The 16,686-nt window shown below is 45.3% G+C and overlaps 1 protein-coding gene and 1 long non-coding RNA gene across 2 annotated transcripts in view; one reads left to right on the plus strand and one right to left on the minus strand.

Moving 5' to 3' along the window:
- LOC141278616 (uncharacterized) overlaps positions 1-8,022 on the minus strand; it is a 33,001-nt gene extending 24,979 nt beyond the window's left edge. The window contains exon 1 of the long non-coding RNA XR_012331608.1: positions 83-8,022. This is a non-coding gene — a long non-coding RNA (uncharacterized lncRNA). The remainder of the gene's footprint in view (positions 1-82) is intronic.
- Positions 8,023-8,151: 129 nt separating this feature from the next.
- Positions 8,152-15,594, plus strand: LOC109547078 (carbonyl reductase [NADPH] 3). Its single transcript, XM_019923090.2, has 3 exons — positions 8,152-8,577; positions 10,436-10,543; positions 15,108-15,594. Exons 1-3 carry the CDS (start codon positions 8,289-8,291, stop codon positions 15,542-15,544), a joined length of 834 nt encoding a protein of 277 aa, XP_019778649.1. The 5' UTR covers positions 8,152-8,288; the 3' UTR covers positions 15,545-15,594.
- Positions 15,595-16,686: the final 1,092 nt, after the last annotated feature.

Genomic DNA, 16,686 nt, shown 5'->3' on the forward strand with positions numbered 1-16,686 from the left:
ATGGTCCATGCAGTATTCTTTAAGTTCAGATGTTCAAATGTTTAAAAAAAAAAAAAAAGGCCAGTGTTGACCTAATCTTTACCTGATGACTGACTTCAGATTATTCTGGGAATAACTGTCAGTCTGGGGAGTCAGATGACTTTCCAGCTCGTAGTAGCCAGCCAAGACCGTCCCATGATGCCTGCCTCCTATTCACACCCTTTGTAGTCTTCTCCCACATTAGACCAGAACTGGCCTGTGTGACCAACAGACATAGCAAAGTAATGGTATGTAACTTACGAAACTAAGTCATTAAAAGACAATTTGGCTTCTGTCTTTCTCACTGACCCCTGGATCACTTGCTCTGGAAGAAGCCAGCAGCCACATCTTGAGGATGCCCAAGCAGCCTATGGAAAGGTCCACTTGGCTAAGAACTGAAGCCTCCAACCAAAGGCCGTATGAGTCAATCATCTTGGAAGGGATCCTCCAGCTGCAGTCAAGCCTTTAAGGCTGCAGCCCCAGCTGACATCTTGACTGTAACCTCACGAGCCTTGAGCCAGAACTGCCCAGCTAAGCCACTCCCAAATTCCTGATCTACAGAAACTGGGAAAACAAATGTTTCTTGATTTAAACCACGAAGTTTGAGTAATCCGCTGTGCAGCAATAAGTTTAATTTTAAATACACAGCTTTAATTTTAAAATTAAAATTGGTAATGGGAATCTATCTGTAAAATTCTATTTAGATATAAATTACTTAAGGTATTGAAGACTTCTACAGCTTCAGAAATTTGATCTTTCAAAAAATATATTTTAAGTCAGCAATTTCTTAGCACTTTAAAACAAATTTTTTAAATTAAGTTAAAAATGTAAAATAAGTTAAGTATAGATGAGTAAAATAGAATATTGAAATGTTTTAATTAGTTAAAATTCTGAAAATTTGACCATATTTATAGTTATTTATAGTTTTAAAAAACTGATTTCTAAAGCCATAAAGTCTATAATGCCTTTATTGTATCAATTTTACTGTGTTCAATTAATACCTTTAGAGATAAATATTTCTATGAACTAAAATTTCAGTATAAAATCCCATCAAAAATCAGATTTGCTAAATGTGAAGTTCAAAAGCCAATGAGATACCACAACACAAATAAACCTTGAAACATAATGTTAAGTGAAAGAAGCTGGTCACAAAAGAGTATGTATCTTATGATTCCATTCATAGGAAATGTTCCGAATAGGCACGTCTACAGACAGAAATTAGGTTAGTGGTTGCCTAGGGCTCAGGGGGAATGGATGTAACTACCAATGGGTACGGGGTATCTGGGGGCTCATGAAACTGTTCTAAAATTGTGGTGATGGTTGCACCGTTCTGTGAACATATGAACAACCAGTGTGCTTTAAATGTATGTGAATTATTCAGTATGTGAATTATCTCTTAATAAGGCTCTTTTTTTTTTAAGAGAAGGTTCAAAGAAAAAGAGTTGCTAAATAGCAGAGCATAAATATATCTTTTGACAGCAGCACAAAGATTCTTTCGCAAGGAATATAATGTCTCTGGAAAATGATTGCTAAACAATCTTCTCTTCTATAGGCCACTGATAACTGGATGTACCCACCAGCAGCTGAAACAGAGAGGAGCAGAAAGCAGTGAGACGGCTGTGAGAGGACATCAGTGTGGCTCTCTGGGCGCTTTCAAGTCTGCTTTCCAAAGGAGTCCCCCAAGCTTGGCTCTACAGTATACAAGCCTCACCTTATAATAAAAGGGGTTGCACTATTAAATGCTGAGAGCAGGAACGCAATAAAGATTAGCTATTATTCTTTAAAAAGCCAGGAAGGGAGGGAAGGAAAAGACAGTTAACAATCCAATCAAGTTCTCTGTAGGGAAACCTAATGCCAGATAACAAAAAACAGTAAAGATATCATATATAATTTCTATGATGATAGAAAAAAGTATGACTATAAGAGCAAATTATAGCAAAAGAAAGCTACATGTTATACATGTAGGCAAGAATCCTTACTTACGATAAACAAGTCGGGAATAATTCATTGATTATACTGACTGAAATGAAACAACAGAAAGTTTAAAGGTTAGTAGTAGGTTGGATGATGTCCCCACAAAATTCATGTCCACCCACTACCTCAGAATGTGGCTCTATATGGAAATAGGGTCTTGGCAGATGTAATTAGTTAAGATGAGGTCATACTGGGTGAGGGCAGGTCCCAAATCCAATGACTAGTGTCCTCAGGAGAAGGGGAGAGGACACACAGAGACACATAGGGAAGAAGGTCACGTGAGGATGCAGGCAGAGATGGGAGTGATGCTGCCAGCCAAGGAACTCCACGGAGTGCTGCCAACAACCAGAAGCTGCAAGAGGCCACAAGGATTCTTTGCTAGAGCTTTGAGAGGGAGTGTGGCCCTGACAACACCTTGATACAGGTCTTCTGGCCTCCGGAACTGTGAGAAAATAAATCCCTGCTGTTTAAAGCCATGCAGTTTTGGGTACTTTGCTATATACGACAGGCACAGGAAACAGATAAACATGCCATGAAGTGTAGCCACCAGGCCAGCAGAGGGCACTGTCTACCACCAATTATTACATAAACAAACGGGCCCAGAATAATTGCTGAGGTTTACAGAGAAAGCCATACAAAAAGTGTTCAAATATAATTTAAACACTTGTACCTTTCCAATGATGATAAACAGGTTAAAATGTATCACTTTAAATAATTTACCACCATTATCATCTTACTGGATAACCTGTGACCTTTGCAACAACTTGGCTGGGAGCTGCTTTTCAAGAACATCCCTGTCTGGCGTCATTTCACACACGCAGGAGGTTATCTGTAGGATAAATTCCCCCAACAATTTCCCTCCAGGAAGAGATGTATATTTTAAATTTCAATAGATAGGGCCTAATTCCTCTCCAAGGAAGTAATACTACGTTACATACTCACTAGAAATGCACAAAAACGGCTGGTTTTCCCCAGCCTTGGCCATACTGTTCTAGAACCAGCAGTGACGTGGGTCCCAAGAACAGGGCTAAGGGCTCTTAGATCCGCATTTCTCAGCGCTGGTGCTTCACCAGCCTGATGGTACTGAAGACCCCCGACCTCCCCAAAACCCTTCTCCAGCCTAGCATGGGCACAGTCAATTCAGGCACGGAGCCCAGCCTTTCAGACACCACACTGAACTGATTCATACCACATCTGCGGGAGAATGTCTTGCTCCAAGTCAGCAATGTTTGCAATAAACAGCACCCCTTTTTATGTCACTGTGAACATAGAGGCCAGAAAGCAATTCCAGGATTCCAAAGGGACAGACACTATGGTAGTCTCAAGAATAGCTCTCTCACCCATGCATAGAAAAGACATTCTCTTCAATACATGGTGCTAGGAAAATTCATTATTCACATGTTTAAAAAGGAAAAAAGAAACTAAACTCCTATCGTAACACCACTCACAAAAATTAACTCCAAGTGAATTAAAGACTTAAATGTAAGACTAGAAAGCATAAAACTCCTAGAAGAAAATGTAGGGGAAAAGCTCCTTGACATGGTTCTTGACAATGATTTTGATGGATTTGAAACCTAGAGCACAAAGCAACAACAACAAAAAGTGGGACTTGTTTCAAACTTAAAAGCTTCTGCACTGCAAAATAAACCATCAACAAAACGAAAAGACAACCTACAAGGTGGAAAAAAAATTTGGAAACCGTTAGCTTATAAGGGGTTAATATCCAAAAATACATAAAGAACTCATACGACTCAATAGCAAAAAACAAATAATCCAATTTTTAAATGGTCAAAATACCTGAATGGTAATTTTTCCAAAAAAAGATATACGAATGACCAATGGGTACATGAAAATGTGCTCAACATCACTGATTATCAGGAAAATGCAAATGAAAGACATGAGATATCACCCCTCACCTGTTAGGATGTCTATTATCAAAAAGACAAGAGATAACAAATGCTGGAGAGGATGTGGAGAAGAGGGAACCCTTACAGACTATTGGTGGGGATGTAAATTGGTGCAGCCACTATGGAAAAAAGTACAGAGGTTCATTTAAAAATTAAAAATAGTACTGTCATGTGATTCAGCAATTCTACTCCTGGGTATTCATCTAAAGGAAATGAAAACATTATCTCAAAGAGATGCGTGCACTCCCATGTTCATAGCAGCATTAATTACAATAGCAAAGACATGGAAACAATCTAAGTGTCCATTAATAGAAGAATGGATAAAGATGTGGTGTACATACAGTGGAAGATCATTCAGCCACAAAAAAAGAAGGAAATCCTATTACTGAGTTTGTGACAATATGGATGAACTTGGGGGCATTAGGCTAAGTGACATAAATCAGAACGAGAAAGAAAAATACTGTAGGATCTTGTACGTGCAATTCAAAAAAAAGAACAGATTGGTGGTTGCCAGAGGGGAAGGCAGGAATGGTGAAGGGGATCAAAAAGGTTTAAAAAAAACACCAGAACCCATAACTTCTGAATACGACCGTTTAGATGGTGGGAATTTGGATATGACAAAAGAGCCTACTTCTGCTCAGATCCACCAACCAGGTCATGAGTCAGATGGTGTCAAGCAGCTTTTTCCCCTTCATTCATTTCTCCTCAACCCTCAGGAAGGTATCAAAGTTTTTTCTAAACCAGTATTTTCTTAAGATTTGTTCACAATTCAAATCCTTTGTGTGATGCCACACTGGGTACAAGTGAGGGGTGTTTTCACTCCGTCCTGGAGGTAAGGGGAGAATCCTCCGTGTTAACTGTATTAGTTTCTGATTGCTGCTGTAACAAATTACCACAGATTTAATGGTTTAAGACAACACAAATTGATCAACTTACAATTCTGGAGGTTCGAAGCCCTAAAATCAAGACATCAACAGAGCTGCGTTCTTTCTGAAGCCTCCAGAGGATAACTCATTTCCTTGCTTTTTCCAGTTTCTGGAGGTTTCCTGCATCCCTGGGTCCCTGGCCCCTTCCTCCATCTTCAAAGCCAGCAATGGGAGCATCTTCAAATCAGCTCAGTCTCCTTCCCTCCCTCCCTCTCGCTGCTTTTATCTTATATCTCCTTCTGCCTCTGACCTTCCTGCTTACCGCTAATAAGGAGATTTGGGATTACATTGTGCCCAGCAAGATAATCCAGGGATATCTTCCCGTCTCAAGATCCTCAATTTAATCACATTTGCAAAGTCCCTTTTGTCATACAGAGGGACATCCACAGTTCTGGGGATTAGGGCTGAACATCTAGGAGGGGGGAGGGGACTGTAACCTGTGCCATTTTTGAAACTTTTCTCCTCCTTTCTCTCAAAAACCCCTAGCTCTTTTTTGAAGATTGTGTCACTTACAACCAATTGACTCTCCTCTTATGTAACCCAATGTTCCCCAACCTTTGCTGCACATTGGAATCAGAGAGCTTTTAAATCTCCCAACGCTTGGGTAACCCCCCAGCACAGTTAAATCACGCTGTCTGGGGATGGAGCCAGGCATTAGCACATTTTTTTTTTGAAGATTCCCCAGGGCATTCTAATGTGAAAAATTGGGGAATGACTGCTATGAGCAACAGACTTTCTCCAAGCCACCCTAGGTACCCCTTCATCGACTTGCTGCATAATTTGCGGGGCCCAATGCAAAATGAAGATGCGGGACAAGTGTTTAAAAAAAAATCAAGAATTTCAGGACAGTAACAGCAGAGGGTGCAGACCCTGAGGCCAGCACGTTGGTCAGTGTTTTCTTCCCGCCTCATCTCTGAGGAGGTCAGTAGCTACGTGCAGGATCCATCCGGTGTCTTGGCTTCCCAGTCCCTTGACCTCCTTCACACCAACAAGATTTCCCTGTCCCCTTCATGTGGTTCATCCGTGCAACCTCTGAGACCTGGATCTCAAGGCATCCCACACTGACCCCCAGGACCCGGCTTGGCTCCAGTCTCCATGCTTCGCCTCCAGGGGTGCCCTGCCCTCGGAGACCTCTGTTCCATCAACCCTACTGTACTTCCCTTATTATGAATTTCCGACCCTCTCGTGTCCTTTCTTCTGTCCTTAGAGGCCATAGCCCCACACTACAATCCTTTGCTTGCAAACATCTTTCCCTGTGCTGTGTGAGCCTGGCAAAACACCAACTTCCTCCACCAGCTGCACTAGGGACTGGACGATGCTGGGGGGAAACTGAGAGAGGCCGATTGTGCTGTCTTGACATTTATGACCACAGGTCTCATGTGGGCCCCCAACTCTGCTGGTCAGTGCTGCCTAATTCCCTAATAAATTCACTTTCCCGTTCTGCGAGATGGCTATGCCTCCCTCAAGTTTCCTAAAAGAATCCTTCTTGCTAATGACCTCAAGTCACTCATCCTTCAAAGAGAAAACAGTACCCTCAAGGAGAGCCACCCAACATCCTACAAGTACAGCCACACACGCTGATGTTTAGATGATTATTATTGTATAAAAACGTGCTTTCATCTCTCTCTCTCTCCCAGCTTTAAAAACTCTTTTAAAAGAGTTCAAGTCATACAAAGTATGTTCTCGACTACCACAGAATGAAGAAATCAATAACAGCAAGATATCTGGATAATCCCCAAAGAGTTGGAAGCTAAAAAATATACTTCTAAATACCCTTGGTCAAAGAAGATGTCAAAAAGTAAATTAGAAGGTATTTTAAACTGATTGAAATTGAAAACACAACATATCAGTGTTTACGGGATGCCAATAACATAGTACAGAAAGGGAAATTAATAGCCCTTAATGTCTATATTAGAAAAGAAGATCTTAAATCAATGATCTCAGCTTCCATGGTTAAAAAAAAAACCCACAACACACACCAACTAGAAAACCCAAAGTGAGGAGAGAGGAAATAAAGATTAGAATGGAAATATAATATAACCAAAAAAACAGAGAAACATATCAATGAAACCAAAAGCTTCTTCCTTAAGAAAATAAATAAGTAAATAGTTCTAACCAGAGAGATCAAGAAAAAGATATGAAAGACACAAAATACCAATATCAGGAATGAGAGAAGTGGTGTCACTCTTGATATTAAAAGGATGGATAAGGGCATATAATGAACGACTTCATGTCAGAGTCAACAACTTAGGTGATATACACAAAGTTTTTGAAAAACATGAATTAAGCTCACTCAAGAAGAAACAAAATACCCGAATAGCCTTATATCTTTAAAATAGAGTTCCAAATAGTCTTTAGGAGAAAAAAGAAAATACTGGGTGAGCCCCAGCAGGTGCCCACCTTCCTGACCTCACCTGTTGACTTGATGGAGAAAGTGGAGTCAAGGTGACAGACACAGGCAGCTCAGCCAACCTGTGCTTGGGTAGAGCTGAGTCATAATGAGATCGTAGCTCTCCATAAATCTAAAAGTCACTAATCAAACACACTCAGATCAAATGCACTCAGATTACACTAAAGAAGGTGGGTGGGAGAGTTCTAATTGCTTGTCCACACCATGACACACCTTTGAAGATTCATTTTCAGTTGAACTTTGTGGTCACAAATTTCACTTAGAGAAAAAACTGCATATATGTATCCTCCTTGGACAACCTAAAATGCACACACTTAGCACCCGTAGGAGTTGTGTAAGATGAATAAAAACATTCCGGTAAGAGGCTTCACCCACAATGAGAGTTTCATAAACATTCTCTCCCACTTGGGGGCGCACACAGCTAGGATCGCACACAGCTAGGTACCCTGCCCACACCTGCAAATCTGTTCTTGGGACCTTTTTTTCTCTCATTCCTCTCTTGAGTTTCTCTTAGGCTAGGAATGAGATCTATGTCCTGAGAAGCAGTTACCATGTCGAAATAATTTCACTGTAGTCAAGGAAAAAGTGAACATCCTCATTTTGCAGTGGATGACGGACGCACGCCCAAGAAAATTACTCAGCACTTGTTTTTCTCCTTTTGGGGTTCTCCTACAGTAGTTTCTTCAATCCAACTGCAAGGAATCTCTAGACCCTATCGACCCGTCACCGTCCGCTTTCGCTTTAGGGGAACAACATCTCGACCCCGCAAACCACAGCTTGGCTCAAGAGGCGGGATCAAAAGAGGGCGCATCGCGGGGAGGGGGCGGATCCGGGAATGGGGCGTTACGAAACCTTCAGGAACAGACGGCCCCTCCTCGGAGGGGAGGGACCGAGGACCGGAGCCTTGTTCTCTGCAAGTCACAGCGCTGGATTCTAGAACACAGTTCTTCCTGGCTTCTCTGACTGTGGCCGGGCCTCCGCAGCGCGCGTCGCCCGTGGCCCACGGCCCGGTTCGCTCTTCACCCAACGGCCTCGCGCGCCCGGCACCTGGCCATGCCGTCCTACACCCGCGTGGCGCTGGTCACCGGGGCCAACAAGGGCATCGGCTTCGCCATCGCGCGCGACCTGTGCCGGCAGTTCCCGGGGGACGTGGTCCTCACGGCGCGGGACGTGGAGCGGGGCCGGGCGGCCGTGCAGCAGCTACAGGCCGAGGGCCTGAGCCCGCGCTTCCACCAGCTGGACATCGACGACCTGCAGAGCATCCGCGCCCTGCGCGCCTTCCTGCGCAAGGAGTACGGGGGGCTCAACGTGCTGGTCAACAACGCGGGCATCGCCTTCAAGAGTAGGTGTGGGGGGCGGGAGGTCCCCGGGCGCTCCGAGGGTGCCAGACAGTGAGCCGCATACGCCCCCTACCCGCCCACTTAAGTTATGGAAGGCAGAGCCCGCCCCTCGGGATGCTCTCGGCTCTCGCCTCCCACGGCTGGTTCTCGCTTCCCACGGAGTCGCGGGAGCGGTTCGTTTAGCTCAAGACCCGCCCGGGCGCCGGGCACAGTGCGCCCCGCCCGCCTGCCGGCCTCTGCGGGCCCGAGCACGCAAGGGCTCAGCCCAGGACCCTCCCAGGACAGACAGCTGCTGAGGTTTGCAAGAGAATCGGTCTCCTGCGAGGGGACCACGCCCTGCTAAGCTCATCAGCTTTCTAATGCAAGAAACATTTTCTCTGCGAACGGTCTCCAAACTCACTTTGGGCTTTCTCTTTCCTTGAAAGGGCGCATTCATAGATACGAGGAGGCATCTGCTCGGGACAGGAAGTGGATCTCGGGAGCTCGATTACTGCGCACGTGCACGCGCTAGTGGACTTGAGAGAGCTTTGATGGAGCTTTTTAATGGGGAGGTTTGATAGGCTCTGGCAAAAAGGAAGCGAGCGTGGTTCCCACCCCCAGGGAAGCTATGTTTGTTATCAAACATATATAAGTGTGGTCTGAAGTAGCACCTTCCTTTGGGACCGGGGCGCGGGGCGCGGGAGGGGGGAGATCAAGGAGATTACTTACTCTTATTATTCGAGTAAGAAAGTCTGCCATGTGCCGCGGGTAGAAATAAACAGGGCAGCCTCACTTACAACCTAGTGGGGAAGAGAAATCTAAGAGGCAGAACGGAGGAAAACGAAGTATTGTGAAGCGTTAAGTCTTCATCCCCTTGGCCTTGGGCCCTCGGCAGCGCCCTGCACCTGCAACTCGGTCTGCGGGCTTTCTGGGAGAGCGGGCGGGGGCGGGGGCGACTGACAGCCCCCGGAGCCGACGGCTGGGGAATTGGTGGATAAATACCCGGCTTCCTGGAGGACACACGGAGGAACACTGACTTCAGCTGGAAGCTCTTGCCCCTCAGAGTGTGACAGCAGCTGGCTGCTGTCGGCCAGCAGCGCCTGCCCCGCTGGACACTCGCTGGAATCGCAGAACCCCAGCCCCGCCACCACACGTGCTGCGTGATAATCTGCATTTTAACAGAATCCCCAGGTGCCTCCTATGCCCATCCAAGACTGCGAACTTTGATCACTGCTGCTCGGAGTGTGGCTCGCAGACCAGTAGCCAGACCAGTAGCCGTGGCGTCACCTGGGAACTGGTGAGAAATGCAAATTGTGGAGCCTCACCCCGGACCTTCAGGATCCCAAACTCTGGGGGCGGGGCCCAGAGGCTGTGTTCTAACAGGTCCTGCAGGTGCTTCCCACACACGCTCCAAGTTTGAGAACCACGGATCTCGTGGTTTAAAAATTGTTTTAAAGGTAGTTTGTTTGGGGGACTTCCCTGGTGGCGCAGTGGTTAAGAATCCACCTGCCAATGCAGGGGATGAGGGTTCGAGCCCTGGTCCGGGAAGATCCCACGTGCCATAGAGCAACTAAGCCCGTGCGCCACAACCACCGAGCCTGTGCTCTAGAGCCCCCCCGCCCCCCCGCCGCCGACCCCGTGCTCCGCAACAAGAGAAGCCACCGCAATGAGAAGCCCGCGCACCAAACGGAAGAGTAGCCCCTGCTCGCTGCAACTAGAGAAAGCTCTCCCGCAGCAACGAAGACCCAACGCAGCCAAAAATCAATAAATTTATTGTTTTTAAAGTTAGCTGGTTTTGTCTTTCATTAGAGATAAGATCCACTTTGTCTTATGAATTTCAGGAGGAAATGCATCACTTTGTTTCTTTCTCTTTTTTGAAAGTTGATGATCCGACACCGTTTGACATTCAAGCTGAGATGACACTGAAGACAAACTTTTTTGCCACGAGAAATGTCTGCAGCGAATTACTGCCGATAGTGAAACCTCATGGTAAGTCCAGCTTTGTGGACTGTCAGGTTGCCTCCCCTCGGCAAGGCGTGACCCACCCCCCGGGGGTGTGGCCGGGGGGGGCTGTCCCCCAGGAATCACCCAGGGGTGCTATTTCTCTGTAGGGGGAAAAATAGAAAACGGCATGATTTTCTCATAGTATCTGGCCCCTCATCCGAACATTTCAGCTTTATTGAAAGATATATATACCCCACTCCAAGTTTGTGGAAGAATTAATTCCCTTTTCCCCCAGAACTTGTAGGTTTGTATGCAGGCAGGCATGAGTGAACTTAGGCGTGTAGAGATGCATGTATGTTAGATACCTGATTCACTTGAAGTTTATCCTTGTGTAGGAAGGAGATGGATCTAAATGTACCATTTTTCATATGGCTCCCCAGTTGTTCTCTCAACATTTATGAAAAGTTCATCTTCTCAAAAAAAAAAAAAAAAGTTCATCTTCTCCCCCACCTCCAAAAAGAAAGATGTGTATGATACATGGTGATGCTCTTGGGTCCCAAGTCATGAAGTGAATCCTAGAAGGATAAGGTGTTTCAAGTCCCCACAGGCCTCTTGCCTTTGAGCAACTTCAGTGAGTCTTTCTCAGTTCCCCAAGGTGGCCGGGCCTCACCCAGTTCACCTGGGGCTTGGGGAAAGTGTCTGTTCTCTCATTACTATGAATTTTCCTCTATTCCTTTCTTCTTGCACCAACCTTTGCCAAGCTGGTTCAGAGCATCCAAAAGAAACTTTCCTTTATTAGGAAATATCTTTCCCACACTTTCAAGTATTCAGTGAATAACTTTTATTACTTTTCCCACAAACATTTATTGAGCGCCTACCATAATCCAGGCATTACCCTGGTGCTGGGAATACAGTGGTGAGTATTGTGGGCAGGGACAGTCCGGTCCATGGAGCACAGAGTCCAGTGGGGAAGACCACTGCCGACAAACAAGCCTAGCTGTGTAAATTACAGCTGTGCTGGGAGGCGGGGAGAGAAGCCTTGCTTCCCTGAGGATTTTCTTTCCCAAGAAATCAACTGTGATTCTTAGGAAGAAGAACTCTGTGATTCTTACTAGAAACATGCTTTTCTTAATTTAACATTTTGAAGAAAGATGATCTCCAGTGCAAAAATATTTAAATTTCAAAAGATGCATGGTGAGAGTCCCACCTGTCTGCCCCTCCCCATTCTCCACAGGTGATTCTTGTTACTGGTTTCTTAGTGGGATGGGATCATAGAAAGCTCACAGGTAGAGTTTCAGGTACTGGCTCATAGAACCCTTGGGTCCAGGGGCATGGAGTTGGTGAGTGTCCAGGGTCAAGGGGATAGAATTTTTAAATGCAAATCTAAGCAAAAATAAATGTGTGTGTGTATATATATATATATATATTTGCTTCCCTTTTTACAAAAAAAAAGAAAGGACATTAAGTATAATGTTTGCCACCTTGCTTTCTTCACTTACTATATCTTACTTATTCTTTTTTACAGCTGTATAGTATTCCATTGTAGCTGTGTGTTTTACCAAGTATCATGAAATCTTCCTATGGATTTTAGAATCATAGAATTTGAAAGCTGCAAAGTCTTGAAAAAAACTTACATTTTTAAAGTACATTTATGGTATCTGTCTACACCTTCACTTTATAAAGAAGGAAACTGAGCCCCAGAGAAATGAATACAGCCAGGCAGTAGTAGAGCTGGAAATAGTATCCCAGTTTCCTAACTTCACCCCTCAATCAAACCAGGATAATTAGTTCTAGTTAGGGAAGGATTATAGCACCAAATGATTGTGAACCAACCATTTTGAAAGGTAAAAGAAGTCTTTGGGGAGGGTGGGGCTCAGGGACCAACCCAGTGCTGGCGAATCACTGTCTTTAACCAGTTTTCTGTTACAGTAATTCCCAAAGCGGGAATCTTTGGTTTGCAACACATTGAAGATAGTGGTGACTTTTTAGTAAACGTCACTCTGGAGGGCAAAACGCTGAGCATCACTGCCCCTTGGTTTGTAGGGAGTCGCTTCCTCCAGATTCAAAGCTGATTTAAAAGCCACTCTTTATTTGGCTTTATAATATCACTTTAAAGAAAGTTAACCCGCTTGCTTATTGGTTCAAGATTGAGTGAATAGGTTAAGCCACTAGGGGGCGCTACTTGCCCACTCTTGCCGGAACGCAGTAGGGGTTGTTTCCGGACCGCGGAGCCACCTGGACCTCAGCCAAGAGTGGTGGTGATGGTGTGGGCTGAGCCCTTTTCAGGGCTGATTGGGCCCATTTAGCTGTTGCAACTGTCACCCCTTGGCCTCTCCCCCAGGGGTGTGCCTTGAGATCCAAGAGGACGCCTCTTCCTCTTAGGAAGTTTTTTATTTCCATCGAAGGCATAGAGTAGCTCCTGTAATTTGTTTTTTCTTTTCTTTCCTCCTTTCTTGTTTGAATTTAATTCCTTGTAGCAGCCAAGCGTTTGAATACAAAGCTGCTTAGCAAGTAATGAAGAGCATAACTTCAGCAAAGCAGAATTCCTGGCCAAAATATTGAAGTGAATCTAATCATAAAAAAAAAAAAAAAGCATGCCAATCCAAACTGGGGGAAATACTATAAAATAAAGGCTTAGAGTCTTTAAAAAGATCACTGTCAACTGCTCTAGTGTAAATAGACTAAAGAGATAGGACAACTAAATGCAATCCATTTATCCCTCCAGCGTCCATGCAATCCATTGGACCCAGGATGAAAACAAACAAAAAACCTATAAAGGAAGATTATTGAGACAATTAGGGACGTTTAAATATGGACTATAGTTTAGATAATAGTGTTGTACGATGATTAATATGATCACATTTGCGGTTATGGAAGAGAATGCCCTTCTGTATACTACAGTGTTTTAAGGTGAAGGTTTATGGTATCTGCCTACAATTAAGAGAAAGATAGAAAGCAAATGTGGCAAAATGTTGACAGTTGGTGAACTCAGCTGAAGGGTATATATATGGGTGTTTATTAAACCATTCTTGCAACTTCTCTGTAGGTTGCAAAGTTTTTCAAAGTTAAAAGTTGGGAAAAAGGGCACCCCTGGTGGTGCAATGGTTGGGAGTCCACCTGCCGATGCAGGGGACACGGGTTCGTGCCCCAGTCCGGGAAGATCCCACATGCCACAGAGTGGCTGGGCCCGTGAGCCATGGCCGCTGAGCCTGCGCGTCCGGAGCCTGTGCTCCGCAACGGGAGAGGCCACAACAGGGAGAGGCCCGCGTACCGCACAAAAAAAAAAAAAAAAGTTGGGAAAGAACTATGTTATTACCAGAGAGAGACAGAGAGAAGGAAGGAAGGAAATAATATACTGAAGAGTCTTGGGTCCCTGCGGGCTATGTGAGATGCTTATGTACAAGGACAGAGTGAGGGCATCTCCGTATGGGGCTGGGCCCACAAGAATCTCCCAGCACGTACACACCCCACCAACAAATGTGTACCTGTGGTGAATGCCACTCAGAAAATGAAATAAAATCCAATTATCCTGTTGGATGCAAAGAATATGGATTCAGTATAATATGTGAGAAAATAACCCCCCGAATTTGGTGCTTTTTGATGTTGGACAGAATGTGTAAATTCACACGTTCACTGGTTTGGGGATTTCTATCAATGCTTCAAATTATTTTCTAGTTTTTGGCCTTCATATTTTATTTTATGGACAGATCTGTCTCATTAGTAGCTGTGAATCATTGCTAATATGAATATTAACTCACTAATTATATTTAATTATTTGTTAACTATGGGCTAAAAAAAGGAATGAAAACAAAACTGGGATGGAGAATCAACCCATTCCACATGTGAAAGTATCCATCACTAAGGATAGACAAGGGTCATTGGCAAGGGATTGCTTAAACCTGATTTTGGCACTCAGGGGTACAGAGGTGGCCCCCGGACCCTAGGAAATAATCTAAGGGTGAGGGCGCTGTCCCCCGGAAAGCAAGTTCACAAGTACCTGGAAATGCGTGTGTGTGTAGGAGGGTGTGTTTTATAAAACTGCCTGGTGATTCGACTACAGACCTACCTTCTGCTCACCTAATGAATCACTGCTCTTTAGCCCCTGTTATTGACAAAATGTGTTCTTCCTTTTGGGAGAACAAAGGACAAAAAGTTAAAACCCACTGGTGCATTCTTGAGGCATTTTTGAATACCTTTGGAGGTTTTTTTTAATGCCTTCTAGAATCTTTATTTTTTAAAAAGGGCTTAAAATGCTTGGCTATTTATTTATTTATTAGAATCTTTTTTTTTTTTTTTTTGCGGTACGCGGGCCTCTCACTGCTGTGGCCTCTCCCGTTGCGGAGCACAGGCTCCGGACGCGCAGGCTCAGCGGCCATGGCTCACGGGCCCAGCCGCTCCGCGGCATGTGGGATCCTCCCCGACCGGGGCACGAACCCGTGTCCCCTGCATCGGCAGGCGGACTCTCAACGAATGCGCCACCAGGGAAGCCCTAGAATTATTTTTTAAATCAGCAATTACACCTGCCCCATGACTCAATCATGTTTGTCAGTAGTCAGCCAACGATCGTTTATTTGTGACATGCTTCTATATTTTTCTTATTCTGTTTCAGGCAGAGTGGTGAATGTCAGTAGTTTACAGGGTTCCAAAGCCCTTGAAAATTGCAGCGAAGATCTGCAGGAGAAGTTCCGATGTAAGACACTCACAGAGGAAGACCTGGTGGAGCTCATGAAAAAGTTCGTGGAGGACACGAAAAATGAGGTGCATGAAAGGGAGGGCTGGCCCAACTCTGCTTATGGGGTGTCCAAACTGGGGGTCACGGTCTTATCGAGAATCCTGGCCCAGCGTCTGGATGAGAAGAGACAAGCGGACAGGATTCTGCTGAACGCATGCTGCCCCGGGTGGGTGAAGACAGACATGGTGGGAGCTCACGGCTCCAGGACCGTGGAGGAGGGGGCTGAGACTCCCGTCTACTTGGCCCTCCTGCCTCCAGATGCCACCGGGCCTCACGGGCAGCTAGTCCGGGACAAAGTCGTCCAAACCTGGTGAATGTCTGCTTTGGCACTTGAGGCTTAATAAATGTTTGGGGAATGAATGAATTCTGGTGTTGTAGTCCGATTCTGTTTCTGTCCTTGCGGGGCATCGATGAGAAAGTGTCTAGTTCTGGGACTTTCCTGGTGGCGCAGTGGTTAAGAATCTGCCTGCCAATGCAGGGGACATGGGTTCGAGCCCTGGTCCAGGAAGATCCCACATGCCGCGGAGCAACTAAGCCCCTGCGCCACAACTACTGAAGCCCGCACACCTAGAGCCCGTGCTCTGCAACAAGAGAAGCCACCGCAATGAGAAGCCCGTGCACCGCAACGAAGTGTAGCCCCTGCTCACCACAACTAGAAAAAGCGCGCACACAGCAACAAAGACCCAACACAGCCCAAAATAAATAAGTAAATTTATTTTTTTTTAAAAAAGGAAAGTGTCTAGTTCTGGAATGGAGCTGAGCAATTTTGCTCTGCCCAAGCTCTAGCCTGAGAGGGAGATGCACATAGTCCGGTGGTTCTCGAATATTAGAGGGCAGCCAAATCACTTGGAGGGTGTGTTAAAACATTGCCTGGAATTGGGGCCCAAGAGTGGGCATTTCTATCAAGTTCCCAGGTGCTGCTGGAATTGGGATGGCACTTAGAGAACCACTAGCCTCCTGAGAGGCCCCAGGGCTGCAGAGCGGGTCCCAGCCACGTTCCAGGTGTCCCTTGCTGTTTCCAGGTTGTCGACTCTATAAGGATGGTGATTTATCCTGTTTCCTTAGTTCTGCAACCCTGCTTTAGATCTCATCCTGTTTTCCTACATTTGAGTACATTGAAATTGGTTCTTACACTTACGAAGTTGTGTGGCTTGAGGGACTTGGGAGGAATGTCCTTATTTTGTTGGGTTATGGTTTCTTCCGTAATAGGTTTTCCGTTTGGGTTTTGCATCCTGTGTTCTTCCCAGAACGTTTGCAAGGTTGCCCTGCCACTCTTCATCTAGTTCATGCCTGGGCAACTTTGTCCAGACCATCTCTTTGCTCTGACACATGCAGATATTTTCTCCTTAGCCTATTCTGCTCCCCTGTAAGATACAGCCCAGGGTGGTTCTTCAGATGCCCCTCCCTGGGCCCCTTTTGCGGTCTCTCTGACAACAGGCAACTCCACTGCTTTCAA

This window comes from Tursiops truncatus, chromosome 4 (genome assembly GCF_011762595.2).
Source record: "Tursiops truncatus isolate mTurTru1 chromosome 4, mTurTru1.mat.Y, whole genome shotgun sequence".
Classification (NCBI taxonomy): Eukaryota; Metazoa; Chordata; class Mammalia; order Artiodactyla; family Delphinidae; genus Tursiops; species Tursiops truncatus.